General features: G+C 42.5%; 1 protein-coding gene across 1 annotated transcript in view; it reads right to left on the reverse strand.

Moving 5' to 3' along the window:
• Positions 1-22,581, reverse strand: part of TTC29 (tetratricopeptide repeat domain 29) — a 168,619-nt gene extending 146,038 nt beyond the window's left edge. The window contains exons 1-3 of the mRNA XM_068154101.1: positions 22,551-22,581; positions 20,155-20,251; positions 15,350-15,433 (exon numbers count right to left, since the gene is read on the reverse strand). Coding sequence (XP_068010202.1) covers positions 15,350-15,433; positions 20,155-20,251; positions 22,551-22,560 — 191 coding nt within the window. The 5' untranslated portion in view covers positions 22,561-22,581. The remainder of the gene's footprint in view (positions 1-15,349; positions 15,434-20,154; positions 20,252-22,550) is intronic.
• Between the last annotated feature and the right edge of the window lie 656 nt (positions 22,582-23,237).

Here is a 23,237-nt window from a genome sequence, read left to right on the forward strand (position 1 = left end):
CTGCAGGCAGGATGTGTTAGGCAGGCAGCCGGCAGCGCAGCACAAAGTGAGCGCAGAACAAAGGAAGCAGCCGGCACCGATTAAATGCCGGCTTCGCGCCGTTTACACGCTCCTTACGAGGCTGCGCTCCTTAAGCGGCACCTGTCTCCGGCTTTGTAGTTCCGCCGTGACCAAGCCATGCAAAAGCTGCCTTGCGAGCGCTGAAACTGGTGGAACTGGAAAGGAGCAGAGAGCTCAGTCAGCTGTGTTTAATTTTCAAACTGTAAGCGTGAGGTGAATATAAACCCAAAGTCTCCATTCCTCACAGATGTGTGCGGGGGGAAAGGAAAAAGCTTGCAGGTGGATGTTGTTAAAACAATTCCTTTGCAAGCGAAACGTGGAGAACACTCTCTATTTGTGGTTAAAACAGAGAGCAATTAACCTGGTTGTAATTTAAATCAGCCTTGTTGGGTTATTTTAATCCATGAAATTCCCACTGTTCCTCTGACTGCACCCTCGGCCCTGCCCTTACTGGAATGCTGTTGCTACATGGGGGAAAACAGTGAACTGAGGTCCACTGAGTGGACCTGCATTAATGGGCATCATGCATTTGTCCTCCTACACCATGCAGTATTTTATCCATGACAGTCTGTGTCATGGTGGGGTCAGAAGAATTTTTTTAACTTCTTTCTTTTTCTTTTCCCACCAAATAAATAATGACCACCAGTTAGAGTTGTCGTTGTTGTGGTCTCATGTTATAGATGATGCTTTCATGTAGTCTTAACATCACATGGGTGGAAGCAGCTGTGTATTGAATGTGGTTCCGCAAGCCTGGAAACAAAACCCTGCTGCTACTGCTAACACTCTGCTTTACTTGTACCTGGGTAATGCTGCAGGCATTTGATGGTTTCTAAACTCTACATCCACTTACATAATTTTCTTTGTGTTATTAACATTCCATCCAGAGTCACACTGAGAAGTCACAGAAACCTGATTCTGAGCTGACTTCACCAGTGCAAACATCATAAGCACTAACGCCCAGTGAGGCTAGTGAAATCCCACTTCTTGTTGCCGTCTCAGGTTCTTTACAAGACACTTCTTGTTTATGTTGGTTTGGTTTGTATATAGGTTAAACACAAAGCAGGAAAACTATTCACATATTTGATGTAATTGTAATTTTCCTGCAGATTTATAGGCACAAAATGGGAGGAGAAACACTTCTTGTTGCCATCTCAGGTGCTGTGGTATTGGACCTTTACAAGACACTTCTTGTTTATGTGGGTTTGCATATAGGTTAAACACAAAGCAGGAAAAGTGTTCACATATTTGATGTAATTGTAATTTTCCTGCAGATTTATAGAGACAAAATGGGAGGCGAAACACTTCTTGTTGCCATCTCGGGTGCCGTGGCATTGGACTTTTACAAGACACTTCTTGTTTATGTGGGTTTGCATATAGGTTAAACACAAAGCAGGAAAAGTGTTCACATATTTGATGTAATTGTAATTTTCCTGCAGATTTATAGAGACAAAATGGGAGGGGAAACATTTCTTGTTGCCATCTCGGGTGATGTGGTATTGGACTTTTACAAGACTCTTAAGCAACGCTAGGGGATCGCAACAGCACCTTATTACATTCCCTTTACCTGAAAATCCTTCACAAGAAGCCTGGATTTGTTCTACACTTTACACTTAAAGAGAGAAAAGAATGAAGAAAAAGGTCAAGAGGTAATAACTGGTGTTAGATAGTCAGTAGAGGCATGAACTGGTCTTAGCATACAGAGCTTGACTCTCCACGCCTCATGTCTGATGTGGTCAATTACAGGCAAGGAATGTAAGTGCAGAAGTCTGCTGGTTTCAGGCGGCGTGTCTTATCGTTAGTTTTAATCCCAGAGTTGGTTTTAATCTCAGGGTTCATAGGATCTGTTTAGCAGTGTAGGCTGGTGCCAGCTGCTGATCACAGTACAAGTGTACCGGAGCCATCCCGTTTTGTAAAGCACAAGACGGCACGGATTAAACAACGATAGTATATGAAATATTAAAGTGTACTTCCAGTGTAAAATAATTACTCTACCAATTATTATAATGTTTAAAAACTGCATTCAAATAGGTTTCATCCACTTGGGATTTCCTTCTGCAGCTGGCAAGTCGGTGACTGATATAAATGCCTTAGATAACGACCGCAAAACTGTGGGAGAATAATGAAGATATTTGGGGTTTTTTTTTGCTGTATTTAAACAAATCTATTTCACTTTCCCCTCCTATTTTGTGTCTATAAATCTGCAGGTAAATTAAAATGACATCAAATATGTGAGCACTTCTCCTGCTTTGTGTTTTACCTACATGCAAACAAAAGCATAACCAAGGAGGCACCATCATTTCCTGCACCAAGTCAAAAAAAATATGCTGTACAAAACACTAAAAATCCAAGAGTTTATAATTTCAGGCTGTCCTCCCTCAGAACTGAAAGAGGAGTTATTGTTTGGTTATAGTTGGACTGCCCAACTTTGCAACATCCTTAGTGACCCCCATCTAAAATACAGCTGACACTTCTGCAGGGTCTTTTGGAGGAATAGAAAAATAGAAATAGAAATAGAAATAGAAATAGAAATAGAAATTAGAATAGAATAGAATAGAATAGAATAGAATAGAATAGAATAGAATAGAATAGAATAGAATTAGGATAGGATAGGATAGGATAGGATAGGATAGGATAGGATAGGATAGGATAGGATAGGATAGGATAGGATAGGATAGGATAGGATAGGATAGGATAGCATAGGATAGCATAGGATAGCATAGGATAGCATAGCATAGAGTGGAGTGGAGTGGAATAGAATAGAATAGAATAGAATAGAATAGAATAGAATAGAATAGAATAGAATAGAATAGAATAGAATAGAATTAACCAGGTTGGAAAAGACCTTTGAGATCACTGAGTCCAACCTATCACCCAACACCACCTAATCAACTAAACCATGGCACCAAGCACCCCATCCAGTCTTCTCCTGTACACCTCCAGTGATGGTGTCTCCACCACCTCCCTGGGCAGCCCATCCCAATGGGCAGTCTTGTCTTTCTGAGAAGCACTGATGCAAAGGTTTGGTAAGTCTGGAAGCTGCAGATCTGGTTGTTGCATGCAGCAATGCTGTGATCCAGGTGACAGGGCTACAAACCCAGGTACTCACATTGTTGAAATCCTCATTTTCATGTGTCTGGGCTGCAAGCCACTGAAGCCAGTGGCATAGCTGACTTGAAGATACATCCCAGTTGTCTGAGTATCTGAGTTCAGTGTGAATATTTCTACACACAAGCCCTTTGATGGGTCATGCCCTCAGCTGGTCAAGGCGCTCAGCACCTTTTCACCACGCACTGCTACCCTTACAAAGCTCTTTAACTGACTCCAGGCACAGCCCTCTTTAATCCTAGTTTAAAGACTGCCCGTTTAAATACTTTTCTTTTAATGAAATATTTACTCGATGGTAATGTGTTAAATTGTAGACTATAGTAATCTCATTAAAGAAAGATATGAAAGTACAGTAAATGCCATTAAATAGTAATAGATGGTTAGCGTGCACATCAGAGTTCTTGATTGCTAAGGCTGAGAATTAAATTAGATTAGGGTGGAGTGCTGGGGTTTAATCCTAAATCCTAAACACAGAGAGCATAAAATCCACCAACACCCCCCAAATATGATCAAAACAATTCCCTACCCTAAACAGTGAACAACAAATGTTGTGTGACAATTTATACCTAGGAGGGAACGATGGCCACTTGGAACTGATTTATTATAAGAACTCTGATTTTTGGGGTGGTTTGTTTTAAGGATGAAAAGCTTTACAGAGCTATGCCTTCAGAAATATTGATGAAACAATGAAAATAAACCAGAAAATAAATGTATAGGGACTTGATACCAAGCATATAGCTGCAATCACTTTCAATTAAGTTACTTATCAGCAAAATAAATGTATAGGGACTTGATACCGAACATATAGCTACAATCACTTTCAATTAAGTCATATATCAGTAAAATAAATATATAGGTACTTGATACTAAACATATAGCTGCAAACACTTTCAATTAAGTTATATATCAGTAAAATAAATATATAGGTACTTGATACCATACATATATCTATAATCAATTTCAATTAAGTTATATATCAGTAAAATAAATGTATAGATACTTGATACCAAACATATAGCTACAATCACCTGCAATTAAGTTGTATATCAGTAAAATAAATATATAGGTACTTGATACCAAACATATAGCTACAATCATCTTCAATTAAGTTATATATCAGCAAAATAAATGTATAGGTACTTGATGTCATACATATAGCTGCAATCACTTTCAATTAAGTTATATATCAGTAAAATAAATGTATAGGTACTTGATGCCATACATATAGCTACAATCACCTTCAACTAATTTATATATCAGTAAAATTAATGTATATGGACTTGATAGCATATATATATAGCTACAATCACCTTTAATTAAGTTACATATGTGCAATGCAATGTTTCTCATCTACTGCCTCACAGCCTCTGCCTGTTGTCAAACCCCTCTTTAACCTAGATCCTGCAATCAAAGGTGGATGCGAAACCTGTCAGTAGCACCCCGCAACCAACACGTACATCGTGCTGCCTTCCTTTTGTTCCAAGCCTGCTTCTGCCACTTTAATACTACACAAAATGAAAAATTAATCAATTATAAACATCAAAGGGCGGCACGGGGAAAATGTGTTTGAAAAGGGACGTAAGCGCTGCGATAATGAAGAAACATCACTAGCCCAGAAAGCAGGAATACAAATCGAGCGGTGAACTTTCAGGGACATTCTGCCCCTGAGCCTCAAAGGCAAAGAAAGCACTAAAAATAAAGATAAAAATGCTGTCCTGATGAAAAATATTCTTCACACAAGAGCACACACACCTGTGATTAACTCGAGCATGATGAGAAAGAAAGAACAAATCCAACCAACCAACCCAAACATCTTTCTCACTTTATTTCTAAACACATTCTATTTGTTAATAATCATTTTAAAAAGTAATTCCAAACATATTTTGCAGGCTGTTATTTACCAAAATGAAGTATTTCTCAACTCTCCTCTTTTTTATTTCAGGCCTGAGAGGTAGAAACATTTGGGTTTAGGAACCATTTCCACCTGTGATGTTCACGACAGCGGAGAATTTCTCTGCAAGCTGCTTTCACAGTGTAGGAAGAGATAACGATAATTATTTACTTGCTGGGTCTTCCAAGCTGGTGCTTGAGAATGTGGTAGTTTTAGGCTATGCCTTTCAAATTTTGTCACACATTTTTTGGAGCAGAAAAGTAAATGGATATAATAAATCTAATGAATCACTATTGGGTGGAAAAAGGAAAACCAAAGGTAATTCTAAACAATTTCATTGGAGAAATATTATTGAGCCATTGAGGAATGGAATGGAATGGAATGGAATGGAATGGAATGGAATGGAATAGAATAGAATAGAATAGAATAGAATAGAATAGAATAGAATAGAATAGAATAGAATAGAATAGAATAGAATAGAATAGAATAGAATAGAATAGACCAGACCAGACCAGGTTGGAAGAGACTTTCAAGATCACCGCATCCAACCTATCATCCAACACCACCTAATCAACGAAACCATGCAACCAAGCACCATATCAAGTCTCCTCCAGAACACCTCCAATGACAGTGACTCCACCACCTCCCTGGGCAGCCCAATCCAATGGCTAACAACTCTCTCTGTGAAGAACATTCTCCTCACCTCAAGCCTAAACCTCCCCTGGCACTGCTTGAGACTGTGTTGTCTTGTTCTAATGCTGGTTGCCTGGGAGAAGAGACCAACCTCCGCCTGTCTACAACCTCCCTTCAGGTAGTTGTAGAGAGCAAGAAGGTCACCCCTGAGTCTCCTCTTCTCCAGGCTAAGCAACCCCAGCTCCCTCAGCCTCTCCTCACAGGGCTTGTGTTCCAAACCCCCAATGAAAGCACCAGAAAACCGTGAGGGCCAAACTTAGCAAAAACAACAACTTACACTGAAATAAAGAAAGAAAAGGTGGTGGCTGGGGGGGGGGGGGCGGGGCGGGGGGGGAAACTTCAGCTGGCTGTGTTCTTCGTTATTAAAGTATGTCATGTATTTTATCTTTGCAAGAGTTTGATGAGTTTTTGCAAGTAAAATTCTGTTTCCTCTCTACTTGCTAATAGTCATGAGAATCTGTAGTTTGCACCTTCCCATTAAAAATGGATTGTATTTTCTTGAAATTATTCACCCCGCCTTTTATCCAGATCATGTCTTTGAAAGGAGGAAGTAGATAATAAATGGAATAATTCATGACTCCCCATTAAATATGAAACTTTCTTTTGCAGAGTTTAGAAAATGAAGTTCTACATAATGTACAGAAGTTGATTAGAACTTTTTTTTTCCCCCCCTTTCCTCCCTAACCTTTTCAAGAGAAAAACCTTTCGCGCTACGGCGACGCGGAGAGAGAAGTTTCTTCAGGAGAGGCAAACCAGTCGCTTCCCACACGCTTCTGTTCCTCAGATCACTCCCTAATTACACCAAATCACATGTTGATCAGGCCTGAAATTCTCAGAGATCATTCATTTGACCAGAAAAAAAAAGAGAATGTCTGCCTCTAAGTGCTAAAATCTCTTCTTTTTTTTGTGTGGAGAGTTGTTTAATAAACATTGAATCTTGGTGGTGGCAAGCAAGATTGTTCAGAATTATTCAGACTGGGGGGAGGGGAAGTGGGGAATAAAATATATTTAAATAATATTGTGAAGGAAATTGAAAATTTATCATCCAGCTCAATAAGTGGCTTGTGCCATCTCCCTTCCCACAAGCAGCAAGGGAGTTTGGGATGGAGTGCTTTCATTTAAAATTTCTTTTGCTGTGAAAGGATCCATGCCTTTGCTTCGAGGATCCATGTCTTCGCTTCTGATTTACCCTCTGCCGCAGTTTGCAGTGTTGAAGAGTGCAGAAATAGCCTCATAAAATGTAAGTGAGCTGACACAACACCCCACCAGCTCTCAACCGGGGCAAAGGCGACCAAAGAGGGTCGGAAGGAGCTCACAGGTCATAGCCAGGGATTGACGTCAGGGAAAAGAGCAAAAACTTGCTAGGACCTGAACATGAAAGGGAAAGAAGAGTTTGCTCATTCCTGCTTTTGCTGTTATGTCCTTCTTTAGCTCTTTCTCTCTGTCCTCGTAGTGTCACACACAGCAGAAATGGAAGCAGTTCAAATCAGTCCATCACTGCAGCAAAGCACTGCGCAAGCAAGGACTGAAATTCAAGGGAAAAGCAGAACCTGCACATTACCTGTCTGTGTCTGAAATTGCCTTTTGCAAGCTTTGCAGCAACACCAACTGCCTCTCCTCTTTCCTTTCCTTAACCCCACACCAACAAGATATTTTTCCTGACCCTTATTCTTGGCGGTGCCCCTTCACTGTCCCTTGAGAGCCTCACTCCATAACACAGAAATGGTCAAATCCACCTTACAACACAAAACTCTCAAGCCTAAATGGTGCACGTTAGAATTGAGCTGCCCCAGGAAACATTTCAGGCTGTGAAAAGGGAAATATGGCCACATGAAATAAATGGGAAAAGATCCCCATCTGTTTGTTGAGTAAAAGATTTCATAGGTCACCTCTGAAGTCACCTTACAAATTGATATGGTAAAAGTGACAGCTACTAGAAAGTCTGGATTCATCAGGCTTGCAATCAACTGTTTGTGTTCAGCTTCCTGAAAGAACTGGTGCATCAATGGAAAAGGTTAGAATAAGGACAGATCTAAAAGCAAATGTAAAATTGAGGGCCAAATCTGCCATGATTTAAATAACCTATAAGCAGAAGATAAGACCAGAAGAAGTCCAGGCTAAAGGCAGGGTTTACTAGTCTGGCATGGCTAGGATGGAAATAAAGTACCCTTCAAGCTAGGCTTTCTTCTCTGTACCAGCCCACAAACCCCATTCTTCAAACTGAGTGGACAAAGGAGACCCTAGATTATCCTGGCCTTTAATCAGGTAAGGAAAGTTTTCCCTCTTAAGTGTTGGAGGACAAATGGGGTTGAGCATTCAGAGTCCAAATGGCAGAAGATTTAAGGATGGAAGGAAGAAACTTTTTATTTCCACAAGCTTGAGCATGAACAATCTCTCATTAATTTTTCTGACATCTTTATTCCTTAACTCTGTATAGCTGGTGCTGGCACCAAAACCAGAAGAACATTGGGGTAGGAAATAATTTGCCCCTTTTAATTCAATTTAAGAAGGACATTGAGACTCTTGAATGTGTCCAGAGAAGGGCAACAAGGCTGGAGAGAGGCCTTGAGCACAAGCCCTATGAGGAGAGGCTGAGGGAGCTGGGGTTGTTTAGCCTGGAGAAGAGGAGGCTCAGGGGAGACCTTCTTGCTCTCTACAACTACCTGAAGGGAGGTTGTAGCCAGGTGGGGGCTGGTCTCTTCTCCCAGGCAACCAGCACCAGAACAAGAGGTCACAGTCTCAAGCTGCACCAGGGGAGGGTCAGACTGGATATTAGGAAGAAATTCTACACAGAGAGAGTGATTGGAGGTGGTGGAGTCACCATCATTGGAGGTGCTTAGAAGGAGACTTGTTAGGGTGCTTTGTTGCATGGTTTAGTTGATTAGGTGGTGTTGGATGATGGGTTGAATGCGATGATCTTGAAGGTCTCTTCCAACCTGGTCTATTCTATTCTATTCTATTCTATTCTATTCTATTCTATTCTATTCTATTCTATTCTATTCTATTCTATTCTATTCTATTCTATTCCCTTTGCAGAGAAAGACAAAGGTTTATGGAAGCAAAGGATCACTTCTATATTCACTCCTCATCCCTCCTAGAGCAGAGATATTGTATCCCAGTTTTTAGTACGTAGCCTGTAAAGCAGTTTAGTGATTGATCTTCCCAGTATTAGCTGAGATGGCTGGCAATTGCTCTGGGGATCACAGCCCACCTAAGAATGAAAGCCTTTGCCTTTTAGTGTTCCAGATAATCTTGAAGTGGACCAGCCTTCTGGTGAATTCTAAGCAGAACAACCCACTGTATTTCAAACCCATCTCACTGAATGTGTCGAAGCCAATCTTGCCTCCTGCCTGAAAAAGTCATATCAGACCATGTCTTTGCTGGCACAAATTTATCAGTGCAAGCTTTCTGTAACAGACTGATCCACCAGGCAGAAGACACAAATACGAGACAGAAAACACAAGTACAAATTGTCTGCATATCCAGGTCAGCCTGTACTGACTCTGTATAGCCATTTAGATGTTGTGTGGCTGCCAATAAGCCCTGAGTGAAGACACTAGAACTCAATCATCTGACTCACAGAAATACACTCAGTAAAATCAGTAGTGTAGTATTTCTTTGAACAGTGTGGCCAGCAGGAGCAGGGAGGTCACTCTGCCCCTGTACACTGCACTGGTTAGGCCACACCTTGAGTCCTGTGTCCAGTTCTGGGCCCCACGGTTTAGGAAAGATGTTGACTTGCTGGAAGGTGTATGGCAACAAAGTTGGTGAGGGGGTTGGAGCACAGCCCTAAGAAGAGAGGCTGAGGGAGCTGGGGGCATTTAGCCTGGAGAAGAGGAGGTGCAGGGATGACCTTATTGCTCTCTACAATTACCTGAAGGGAGGTTGTAGCCAAGTGCGGGCTGGTCTCTTCTCCCAGGCAAGCAGCACCAGAACAAGAGGACACAGTCTCAAGCTGCACCAGGGGAGGTTTAGGCTGGATGTTAGGAAGAAATTCATCATAGAGAGAGTGATTGCCTGTTGGAATGGGCTGTCCAGGGAGGTGGCAGAGTCACCATCATTGGAGGTGTTTAGAAGGAGACTGGATGGGGTGCTTGGTGCCATGGTTTAGTTGATTAGATGGTGTTGGGTGATAGGTTGGACTCAATGATCTTGAATGTCTCTTCCAACCAGGTCTATTCTATTCTATTCTATTCTATTCTATTCTATTCTATTCTATTCTATTCTATTCTATTCTATTCTATTCTATTCTATTCTATTCTGTTCTGTTCTGTTCTGTTCTGTTCTGTTCTGTCCTGTCCTGTCCTGTCCTGTCCTATCCTATCCTATCCTATCCTATCCTATCCTATCCTATCCTATCCTATCCTATCCTATCCTATCCTATCCTATCCAAACCTATCCAAATCTGTTCCTCTCATCAAAAAGATATCGAAGTCTGTCTTTCTAGTCTATAGCTCTTTTTGGATGATATGGTTGTCTCTGGGCAATATTAATTTGTATGAAGAAGAGAGAACTGTTACTTGATCTTTCTGGCCCTGCCCAAAAATAAAGGATCAGGAAGCACGAATGACAATATCCAATTCTGGTCCATTCTAGGCCTTAAACTCATTTGAAGATTCAGCCCTATGAATCCATCCCTTGATGGAAAATGCCTTACTTCACCGTTCATGATGAACTTTTTGACTCTCAGATCAGTCACAGGGACAATTTTTAATTTTTACTACAACCCCATTTTGAGGCATTAATGATTTGGTGAGTCATGACTAAGGGCAGAAGATAGCAGGGAAAGCACACTGAAGGCCAGTGGAGTCAGCCATTCCCCTCATGAGCTTACAGAGACCTAACTCTGGGGCAAGCAAGCAGTCACGTTCTGCATTAATGGGACCCTTTACTTTCTTCCATTTCCAGCTTCTTACCCCACATTCACTCCTTGATTTCAAGTTAAAGTCTTAGAGAAGGAAACAAACCCTAACCAGCAGAAAACCAAGGCAATATCCTGTTTTAATACAATTAAGTACTATCTTCCTTAAGCACAGGTTTGGTGTCTTTTTTTCTCTCTCTTATATTTTATCACCCTGGGAAAAAAACAATATTGCAAAGGGGAGGTGGGGAAAAGAAAGAGAAAACCACTGCCACATTTTTCCTCAGAAAAATGAGATTATAACATAAGAACATTTAACAGGTTCTTCTTACTTGCTGAAGTTTGAAGAGAGCACAGTGCTGTGTAACAGGAAGATAACTGCAGCCTTTCCAACCACCCCCTTCAAGTATAAAGAAATCAGCTTACCTTAATTTTAAAGAGTACTGTGAAGGATACAGCTTTAGGAAACAGCTTTAAAGAATGCTGCTTCTTTCCATCTACCCACACATTCCTTTATTTAGGAGGGAATAAATTTGCTGTCTGCATAAGTGGACATTGGGGGGGGGGGGGAAACTGGACAGCAAGAGTGGTCAGGCATTGGAATGTGCTGCCCATGGAGGTGCTGGAGTCACCAAGCCTGGATGTGTTTAAAGGTGGTTTGGATGTGGTGCTTGGGGATATGGTTTAGGGGTGACCCTTGTAGAGTAGGGTTAATGGTTGGACTTGGTGATCCTGAGGGTCTTTTCCAACCTGAATGTTTCTCTGATTCTGTGAACATGCACCCAAAAAAACCAAAACAAAGCAAAACCTAAACTAAACTAAACTAAACTAAACTAAACTAAACTAACTAACTAACTAACTAAACTTTACAGACTGCATACTGAAAATAGGAATACAATATCTCTCTGCTCTAGGACTGATGAGGAGTGAATATAGAGGTGATCCTTTGCTTCCATAAACCTTTGTCTTTCTCTGCAAAGGGGTTTTCACCTAAGTTTGGCTGGTCTCTTCTCCCAGGCAACCAGCACCAGAACAAGAGAACACAGTCTCAAGCTGCAGCAGGGGAGGTTTAGGCTGGATGTTAGGAAGAAGTTCTTCAGAGAAAGAGAGATTGGCCATTGGAATGTGCTGCCCAGGGAGGTGGTGAAGTCACCATCACTGGAGGTGTTTAGGAAGAGACTGGATGGGGTGCTTGGTGCCATGGTTTAGTTGATTAGATGGTGTTAGGTGAAAGGTTGGACTCAATGATCTCAAAGGTCTCTTCCAACCTGGTTAATTCTATTCTAGTCTAGTCTAGTCTAGTCTAGTCTAGTCTATTCAGTCTAGTCTAGTCTATCCTATTCTATTTTATTCTAAACTAAAACAAGACAAAACAGAACAAAACAAAATCAAACCGAACGGAACAAAACAAAACAAGACAAAACAGAACAAAACAAAACAGAACAGAACGGAACAGAACAGAACAGAACAGAACAGAAGGGAACAGAACAAAACAAAACACACACCCATATCCAAAACCCCAAACCAACCAACCAACAAACCCCAAACAAGACAAACCAACCCAACCCACCAACTAAAAAATGTCTATGGTTTAATATTCAACAGGAGCATGGCTACAGGAATTTTCCCCTAACAAAATAACAACTGACTTCTTAAGTTAACCTCCAGGTGAAACGAAAGTACAGATATTTAGGTGGTAAAAGGAAGCAAATCTTGTTCTTCTGTAAGGAAATAATTACTTCTGGAGAGGTAACAGCATTTTAAACACCACACAGCAGATTATAAGCCATTTCTCACACTCTTTAAAACAATAAATACATCTGTTGTCTGGTGAGACATACAAAGCCTAACACTGATTGCAGTAAAATCATTTACAGATGTGGCATTGCCTTGCTTTATTAATTGGTTTAAAATTGCAGTTGATGCACTGAGGGTTTTTGGTTGGGGTTTGCTTTACAGCTAGATCAGCACTAATTTAACTGCGTAGCTGCCAGCTTGCTGCCATTTGTTTGCTCTCCAACGATCACATCAGGTTCAAGGAACAGCAGAAGTGAAGGACACACTGCAGAAATTTTGTAACTGCTCAGTATAATTTGGTATAGTTTTGTATAGTTGTAGATAGAATTTTGTAACTGCTTAATGTAAATTTGTAGCTGATGTAGAGTAATTCTTAGAGTAATCATAGAATCAATAAGGTTGGAAGAGGCCTCAAAGATCGTCAACTCCAACCTGTCACCCAAGACCTCATGACTAACTAAACCACGGCACCAAGTGCCACATCAAATCCCCTCTTGGAATGAAAGCTTTTGAGATGCACTTAAACAATCTCCCTAGAAATAAAGCAGAATGCATAAGATACAGAATGCAGAATGGAATACAGAATACAGAATTAACCAGGTTGGAAATGACCTTTGAGATCATCAAGTCCAACCTATCACCCAACACCATCTGATCAACTAAACCATGGCACTAAGTGCCTCATCCAGTCTCTTCTTAAACACCTCCAATGATGATATTCCAGTTTAATCTTCTGAGAAGCTTGGGTAACTTTGGAACCAGCATATTACAGAAGACTAAGGAAACACTTTGCTTTGAGTTGCTGTTGCAGAACAGAGGATAAAATTTTCACTTCACTGTCCTGTTCCATGCCGGTTTCCTTTTCCACACCCTCCAGACTCAGGGTTTAGATATAAATAGGAAGATCAGATAGCAGAGGGGTTTTTGGGTTTGTTTTTTATTGTGGGTTGTTTTTTGGTTTGGTTTGGTTTTTGAGGAGTTGGTATTGCTTTTTTTGTGGGCTTTTAAAAATAGCAGTAAAAAGCTGACCTGATCAAATTAGAGCTGTAGAATGCACTTTGAAGCCCCAAGGTCTTCCTAAAATATCAGTGACTTCCAGTGTAATCACAGAGAGAACACTTCTGTCCCTGGCATGGTGTGTGTGCTGTGGAAATCCACTGGGGCTAAAGGCTGAGGCAGCTCACTGGGAAAGTCAAGTCAGCCTGCAGGAATTGCTGCAGTGTAGGGACTACAGCAAGGTACAGAACTGGGGTGACAGTAAGTGACTGTACTTATTTCTGTGCTTGCTCCCTGGGGTCTGACACTTCCGCCCTCTTCCCCCCTCACTGCACTACCCTTAATTCAGGGGACAGGACCTCTGTCAACACAGTATTTGCTCAGGAAGGATCTGATCCCTAGGCTGGTCCAGCTCATGCAGAGTGTGACTGAGTCACAGCCCAATCTGGTTTCCTTCCCTTTAAGCAGGGAATATTTAAAGTGGCTCTGACACCTAGCATGATTACTGCGACAGCGTGATCAAAGGTAACTGTCCCACATCAACCATGTGCACCCACAGAGCAGTAACATGGCACTTGCCACTGCCTCACCTAACTCACTTTCCTGTCACTGTCAGGCTCCTTTCTCCCACACACTGTGACCACAACAACAGAGCCTCTCCTACAGAAACAAAGGAACAAACTGAACTTTGCAGAGCCTATGCTGACATATTGAGAAGGTCCTGCCCAGTCCCATCATGGAACTGATTTTTAGCCTGGCATCTTTGAACCTAGTCCTAATTCAAATGAAAGAAGTGGAGTATTTGCTTTAAACAGATTGCTCTCCTGGATTACCAGATGTGTTACAATCTTAGTACTGACAGCCAGAGCACTTATTAGCTCTATTGGGGTACAGTGGTAAAACACAGGGAAATTGGACATGTATCGCAGGAAAGGAAACTGCCTGCTGGCTGAGTGTGTGTGGGTTTAGGACACTGCAAAAGTGATTTCCTCTCAACTTGAATTTGGTTATTTCCTAGATTGCCATGTGAAAGTTTTTAGGGAGTGTTTAAAGGTTCATCCTTAGGCTTAGGAAGGAGAAAAGAAGCCATGCAGGAAACTGTGTGGGAAAATCGCTGTCTGATCGATGGAAGGTTCTTTTTCTTGCTGCGAGAGTGAGCTTACAATATTAATTGTCAAGGTGCCTAGAGCCCTTGTATATGCATCATTTTCTTATTTAAATATTGAAATAAATAAATCAGCTCACTTAAACAACCAGCAAGGCAGATTTGTTAGAGCTCTGTCCTTAATTTTGACGGTGCTGAACCCGAGATCTATTAAAAGACTCCAGAAGACTGAGTCGCTCGCAGTCTCTTGTAACTCCGAAACACAAATGCCTCAGCTGTGAGGAATCAAAAGTTCTCTAAGATTTCTTTCACTCACTGGGTTTTTAAATAACTAATGGTGTGCTAAATGCTCCACCACAGAAGTCAGCGCTTGAGCCTGCCTAAATAATCATTCAAAATTACAAGAGCATGTGTGCCGGTATACAAAGCTTCCACCCCAGAGGAGATAGTTCAGAAAGGCTCAGGGGGGAAAAAAAAAGAAAAGAAAACAAAGAAAGAAGGAAAAAAAAAAAGAAGGAAAAAAGAAGCACAATTTCCTATATAATTACTGACACAACCTTAGCAATAATGTTACAATGCTTTGGTAAATACACAAATTGGTAAACCCTAGGAGCTAAACGCTTTGATACGCTTAAGATCAGGAGAAACCAGCTGTCATTAATTTAAGATCAACTTCAATTTTTCAAGTGGCAAGGCCAGGGCCCAGGGAACTTTAAAATTAAATGATTGTGATAACTAGAAACAAAGGAAACAATAAACTTAGGGATGTTAAAAATGCCTTTAAAAAAATAAGAAGAAGAAGGGAGAGAGGGGAAAAAAAAAAAACCCCGAGCCAACTTACGCAGCAGCTTCTTGTTTTGACAACCCTTTGATATTCTTCGCCAAATAATCATCTATGCCATCTTTGTCTTTGATCAAGTGAATCCTAAATTTAAATGGGGGGGGGGGGGGGGGGGGGGAAAGAAGAAGAAAAGAAAAGAGAGAGAGAGAGAGAGAAATTAAAAGCAGCACTGCGAGGTGCTAACGTAGCCTCCTGCAGCATGTATAATGCATTAGTGTTGCCAAGTCAGAGCTAAATACTGAAATATTGACAAAGTAATAGATCAGACAGGCTATAAGCACATGCAATTATTATTTTTATTACTATTATTTTTTTTCCTTTTAATTTTCTGGGTTTTTTTGGTCTGTAGCTATTACCAAGCTTCCTTTCTAAAAGAAAAAGAGAGTCGGTGTTAGCGTTCAGTAAGCTGAAGTTTCTGCCGAGAAGCTAGAAGAGATTGGAGATTAGAGGAATCAATAATCATTAAGCTGTTCAATTTGCATTGTTTTCTAAACAAGAGCCATTACATTTTTGCATTGCCAGTGTGGACCACACAGGATCACAGGCTCACGGGATGCTAGGGGTTGGAAGGGACCTCTGGAGATCATCAGATCCAACCCCCCTGCCAGAGCAGGACCATAGAATCTAGTGCAGGTCACACAGGAATGGATCAGATGGGTCTTGAAAGCCTCCAGAGAAGGAGACTCCACAACCTCTCTGGGCAGCCTGTTCCAGTGCTCTGTGACCCTCACAGTAAAGAAGTTCCTCCTCATGTTGAGGTAGAACCTCCTGTGCTGGAATTGACATCCACTGCCCCTTGCCCTATGCCAGGGTGCAACCGAGCAGAGCCTGTCCTGTCCTGTCTTGACACCCGGCCCTCAGATATTCAATGGTATTTATTAAATCTTCTCTTCTCCAGACTAAAAAGCCCCAGGTCTCTCAACCTCTCCTCATAAGGCAGTGCTCCACAGACCAGAATGGTTCAGTTTATTTTGTATTTATTTTTTTTTTCAAAATTAAAAAAGAAAAACAAAAAAAAAGGGGGATGGGGGGGGGGGGGGGGAGGGAAATCCACAACAATGACAGTTAAAAAACAAACCCCAAACCCAACTCCAAATATTTTCCTTATTTTATTGCAGACTTCTCATACTGCTCTCAGCCACCCACAGGTTGAACGGCATACTGGAAAAGGGGGCTCCCCTAAGTGGGGATTCCAAAGGGTGTGGGGAAAAAATAAGACCCAGCAAATTTCAGGATGCATGGATCTGACTTAAAATTCTCAACTCCACGCCACCTTTCCCTTGAGCCATCCTCTCTTTGCATCTCCACTCTGATACACAAGAGATGTCTTGAATTTTAAAGGGTAATATGCTCTCGCTGACCACATAGTGTATTTAAATAGGTTCTGATCTCCTGGCTGCCAGAGGATATTATCTGTATACAGGCAATGTGAATGTGTTTCTGTTCTTCTTTCAGAGAGCATAAAGATTGGCTGGCTAATCACTCACAGAGAAAAGAATTAGTGTTCCACACAAATCCGTTCCTTTCCTCTTCCTCTGCCTGTATCTCGCTGCTGTCTTTCATTGCAAAGGATGAGAGTGAATCCTTCTTCAGCGTGTTAGCTAATAGAAGCGTCACGCTCCTTATTGCTCTGAGAACGCCAAAGACGCTTCGTGAAGTTCATTTAAATGAGAACAAAACAGCTAAGCAGCTCAGAGATATCTTTGACACATCTGTATTTAACAGGGGAAAAACTTCCAGCACAAATAAGGTGGCTCAATTTGTTCCAGAATTTACGACTCCTGAGCCGCACTAACAGAGGCTTTAGGTTTCAAGCTGTGCCTGACACAAACGCTGTGAGCTGCTCCTGGCCGGGATAAAATGTACAGATTTTGATATTTCCATCAAAATTCAGGTATGATCAATGCCCCCCCAAAAAAATGTAACCACTGTCCACAATTCCCCAGCAAAACAGTCACAATTTACCAAGGCACATAATGTCATCAGGACAACGAAGACAAGGTAATTATTGTCTGCTTTAAAGTGTTGTAAAACATATTGCAAGACATAAGGGGAGGTCATAGGTAAAAAAAGAGGAAAAATAGTATCTCTGGGTAATTAAATGTGAAATACTCAGCAGAAAATGCAAATAAACCCCACCCAAACCCCAACCCTGGATGCTCTTTGTGCTTGAAGACTGCAAAGTGGGCTTTCTGTATATCAGTAGCACACAGAGAACACACCAAATACGGGGAGGAATCCAAGTCCCCGGGCTGAAGCAGTCAGCTACGACGAGTGAATTCCTAGGTGTCACTGTCAGCTTGCTGCAATTTAATCTACACTGCAGTTAAAACTGACCTCAAACTGGAATAAGAGAAAGCCTGGTGCCTTCTCATTACCTTCTCAAAGGTATTTTAACAAGAAACAATGAGGATAAAAACCCTTAGAATCACACACAATTTCAAATGTCACTTGTATTGCAGCAAAGGTATAAATTGCTGAGTTCTAACCCTCTAATTAGACAAATGTGGCCAAGAGGGGAAAAAAAATCCCACACCAAAACCAAACAGCAAACCAACAGACCAAAACCACAAGCAACAAACTGCAAACCAATTACTATGCACTTATGTTCTGCAATACCCTTCAAAGGACTGATGAGGCAGCTACAAATGTGGTTATTGTTACAGTCTGAACTGTGGTGATTTTGGTCCTTTTTTTTGGTCTTGGTTTTGGTCTTTTTCTGCCTTCCCCCCCCAAATCCTAGCATTCTCCTAAGCCTTTGCCTGAAAGGTCTGGGGCATCTCAGAGTTCATCAGTTGCATGTCCACATCTAAAAGCAGTAAGGCTCCAGAAACATGGTGTTCTTGGGCACAGACTCTCTGAGGAGCTCAGAGTGTCAGTTGTTACACTTTGAAGGGAGAACTTTAGCCTAGTCCCTGAGTGCAAAGACTGAAAGTAAAATAAATGACCATAGGATGCAATGGGAAACCAATGCTAAGGTCTATAGAATTCATTGGCTTGCTAATGGGGATGTAGAGAAGAGGCATAAACAGTTCTTGCTCTCTTTTCTTCTGTTGCTTCTGCTTGCAACTTTCCTCTCTCTCCCGTGGCCTTGCCAGGGGATCTCTGTTTTGACTACCGTGTGAGGTAACAGGAAGGAGGTAGGGAGTGGGCAGAGGAGGTAAACGGTCCCCTGGATCTGTCCAGAGGAATCTGAGGAGTTTCTGTGTTGCTTATGAATTGTAAATACATATATATTGTCCCTATATTGTGTATTTGGTACACATTCATTGCATTTCATACTTCCAGATTTTAGTTTGCTTGTAAGTAGAGCTTCATTTGCTTCCATTTCAAACTGAGCTAAGTCTGGCAATTTTATTTTGGGGGTTGTTTTCTCCAAATTAGTTAGGGTGTGTGTGTGTGTGTGTGTGTGATTTCAACCCACAGAGTTATCCATGATAAAGAACTGAAGTTACTAAAAATGATCAATACTTTTCTTATCCTGGCTGGTTTTATCAATGGTGCTAATGTTGCAGAGCGAGAGAAAAGACAGGCTGATGATACGTAACAAATGGTGCACAGCACAAAATTCCATCAACTCTAACAATCATTATTGCAAATGGCTTGTTAGATATGATGAGAATGGAAAACAATTAAAGCAATTAATGTAAAGAACACAGACTCTGAGTTGGAATGGATGCTCTTTCTTAATAGCAAAAAATGAGGTAAGGATAGCTCTGACTACCAAACTTTCCTTCCAGAAGTTGTCCCTTGCTTTTTCCAAGGCTTGTTTTAGCCTTATTTCTCCAGTGCTTCCTTGATGACTCACTGTATTCCATAAATAGTTTATGAAACACAAAAAAAAAGTCTACTTCACCTGTAAATTGGCTCTTATTTAATTTTAAATCACTGGCTTATTAAAGACAAGTAGATTTGAATCCAATGGACACCTATCTCACAGCTAACATTTCATGCCGTGCATTCCTATACCTGTTTCTGTTACTATCCACCCAGCTAAAACTCAGCTACTGGGTTTTATTATTTCTCCTTAGAAATAAACTTCCTGGAGATATTCACAATGAGGCTTGATGAGGCCCTGAGCAGCCTGGTCTGGTGGAGGATATCCCTGCTGACTGCAGGGAGACAGACTGGATGAGCTTTAGAGGCCCCTCCTGGCCCAGACCATTCTATGTTTCTATGATACTATGATTCCATGATTGTCTGCATCAGGAATAGTGTGGCCAGCAGGAGCAGGTTGGAAGAGACCTTTGAGATCATTGAGTCCAACCTATCACCCAACACCATCTAATCAACTAAACCATGGCACCAAGCACCCCATCAAGTCTCCTCCTAAACACCTCCAGTGATGGTGACTCCACCACCTCCCTGGGCATCCCATTCCAATGGCCAATCACTCTCTCTGTGAAGAATTTCTCCCTAAAAAGACATCTTCCCCCCCCCTTTCCCCTCCCCCCCCCTTCACAAAAACCTCTCCCACTGTCTAAACGCCCAACTTAAACCTCCCCTGGTGCTGCTTGAGACTGTGTCCTCTTGTTCTGGTGCTTCTTGCCTGGGAGAAAAAACCAACCCCCTCCTGGCTACAACCTCCCTTCAGGTAGTTCTAGACAGCAATAAGGTCTCCCCTGAGCCTCCTCACTGCTGGGCCCCATCCCCTTTAATATCTTAATATCTAAGAGAGAATTTCCTTGCCTCTGATCTTTGCACTTTTAAATATTGCCGAAAAAAAGCAAACATAATTTGTCACCTTGGCATACTTGACTGATACCCTGAAAGCAATACATAAATAAATAAATAAAGGCACATACCTTGCAAAGTCTAATGAGGGGCAAACAATCTGCTCTATGAACCTGGGATGCTCCCTTGGGCTTTGCAGGATGGCTTGAGGCAACACATTCATTTTAACTAAAACAAACAAAACAAAACCAGCATTACTCGATGTCTTCCCAGGGATGCAGTTTCTTTTCCTTCTCCTGCTGCTTCCCAGTCAACCCTCTCTCATTTCCAGCGCATTCTGTGCAAAGCCAGACTCGAGTTCCACACAAATCTTTGCCGGTGTTTCTCCAGCAGGACCTAATGGTCGTGATCTTGCTGTAATGGTTTTCTTTCTTTCCTTGGAGTGCTTTTGATTTGCCCAGGGCCAACCGACTGGGTAACCTGACCTGCATGTTTTCCCTATGCTTCTTTAATCTATCAAGGTCTGGAGTATTAATACTATTTTAAGTGAATACATAAGGTGGAGGAATAAGATTGAACACGCAGTGTGCAGTGCAACAAAACAGGCGCTGTATTAACATTTAAAATAATAGTAACAACCTTTTGAATAAAAAAAAAATAAATGTAAGCATTGCCACACTTGGAACACGGGGTTTTACTTAAAACAAAAGCCAAAAAGCCCCACAGTTATGTAGAATCGTCTGGCTTGTCATCTTGAAGTACATAAATGCTAATAGGACTCTTTTCTCATAGAGAGCTGCTGTGTTTTTTCCCCAAGTATTCCGTCTGCACTTCCTACCATTAAAGTTTCAGCTGCCAGTTCCTTCATTTTGCATGTCTGTGATCTGAGGACGTTAGCAGCAGGAGCACCCTTACTTTTAAATTTGGTTTAATGTAGGTATTGCATGCCCTGCTGGTAGGCCTCAAGGCACAAACTTTTAATGGGAATGGGAAAATAGAATATAACACAAAGTCGTGGAGGGGGGAGGGAAGGAAGAAGAATTTAACTGTTTGCTGCTTTTAGTGGAAGGAAATTTGCTTCACAGGAATAGATGCCCGTGCCCAGAGAGTGGTGGTGAATGGTGCCACATCCAGCTGGAGGCCAGTCACTAGTGGTGTGCCCCAGGGATCAATGCTGGGGCCCATCCTCTTTAATATCTTCATTGATGATCTGGATGAGGGGATTGAGACAGTCATCAGCAAATTGGCAGATGACACAAAATAGGGAGCAGATGTTGGTCAGTTAGAGGGTAGAAGGGCTCTGCAGAGGGACCTTGACCAACTGGACAGGTGGGCAGAGGCCAACAGGATGGCATTCAACAAGTCCAAGTGCCAGGGGCTGCACTTTGGCCACAACAACCCCAGGCAGTGCTACAGGCTGGGGTCAGAGTGGCTGGAGAGCTGCCAAACAGAAAGAGACCTGGGGGTGCTGATTGACAGCTGCCTAAACATGAGCCAGCAGGTCGCCAAGAAGGCCAATGGCATCCTGACCTGAATCAACAATAGTATGGTCAGCAGGAGCAGGGAAGTCATTGTGCCCGTGTACTCAGCTCTGGTTAGGCCACACCTTGAGTCCTGTGCCCAGTTCTGGGCCCCTCCATTTAAGAAGGACATTGAGACTCTTGAACGTGTCCAGAGAAGGGCAATGAGGCTGGGGAGAGGCCTTGAACACAAGCCCTATGAGGAGAGGCTGAAGGAGCTGGGGGTGTTTAGCCTGGAGAAGAGGAGGCTCAGGGGAGACCTTCTTGCTGTCTACAACTACCTGAAGGGAGGTTGTAACCAGGTGGGGGTTGGTCTCTTCTCCCAGGCAACCAGCACCAGAAAAAGAGGACACAGTCTCAAGCTGCGCCACGGGAAGTTTAGACACGAGGTGAGGACAAAGTTCTTCCCAGAGAGAGTTGCTAGCCATTGGAATGTGCTGCCCATGGATGTGGTGGAGTCGCCATCCCTGAAGGTGTTCAAGAGGGGACTGGACGTGGCACTTGGTGCCATGGTTTAGTCACGAGGTCTGTGGTGACAGGTTGGACTTGATGATCTTTGAGGTCTCTCCCAACCTTGGTGATTCTCTGTGTGTGATTATATAGTAAATATAATATCTAGTGCTATATAATTTTAATATGACAAGAAAGAATACCCATAGCATTCATACTACATAGCAGATATTCTCAGTGATGCCCTTTAGCCTAGACACGCTATTAGCCATTCTAATCAAGTTTTTATTATATATATATATTTATATTTTATTTTATATATTTTATAAAAGATATATATTAAAATAATATATCTCTATATTTATATCTTTGTATATATATACATATATATATACAAGCTTACACCTTGCAGGCAGGACACCACACCCATACGCTACACACCCTCAACTCATGGCTGTGGTACTGCCTCAGCCTCCTCAGACAGAAACAAATCAGGATAAAATGGTATAAAATCTATCTGTACAAACACCCGAGCTGAACTTTCCGGGGGCACAGACCTCTGCTCATGGCGGGGTTGCAGGACGAGCTCTTCTCTGCCGTGCCCATCGCGACGAGCTCTTGAGGGCTCCGTCGCTGCCCGGCCGCCGCGGGGGCCGCACCCCCGGGGCAGGGTGCGGGGCAGAACGGGACCGGCAGCGGCCACAGCCTGGCTCCCTGCAGCCGCTCGGCCCCGGTGCCTCCGGCCGGCCGCAGCCAGGTGGCTGCCCGGGACGCCTCGCCATGACAACGGGGGCGGTGCTGAGGGCCAGCCTCCGCCCCGCCGCCTTCACAGAGCCGCAGAATCGACCAGGCTGGAAAAGACCTTTGAGATCATCGAGTCCATGAGATCACCAAGCCCAACCTATCACCCAACGCTCTCTAATCAACTAAATTTCATCCAGTTAAACACTTCAAGGACGGTGACTCCACCACCTCCCTGGGCAGCACATTCCAATTGCCACTCTTCATGGGAAGAAATTCTTCCTGACATCCAGCCTAAACCTCCCCTGGTGCAGCTTGAGACTGGGTCCTCTCCTTCTGTCACCACTTGCCTGGGAGAAGAGACCAGCCCCCACCTGGCTACAACCTCCCTTCAGGTAGTTGTAGAGAGCAATGAGGTCTCCCCTGAGCCTCCTCTTCTCCAAGCTAAACAATCCCAGCTCCCTCAGCCCAGAAGAGCTGGGGTTGTTCAGCCTGGAGAAGAT

Source organism: Melanerpes formicivorus, unplaced genomic scaffold (assembly GCF_026170545.1).
Source record: "Melanerpes formicivorus ecotype bairdi unplaced genomic scaffold, bMelFor1.0.p_v2 SCAF_27, whole genome shotgun sequence".
In the NCBI taxonomy this organism is placed as follows: domain Eukaryota; kingdom Metazoa; phylum Chordata; class Aves; order Piciformes; family Picidae; genus Melanerpes; species Melanerpes formicivorus.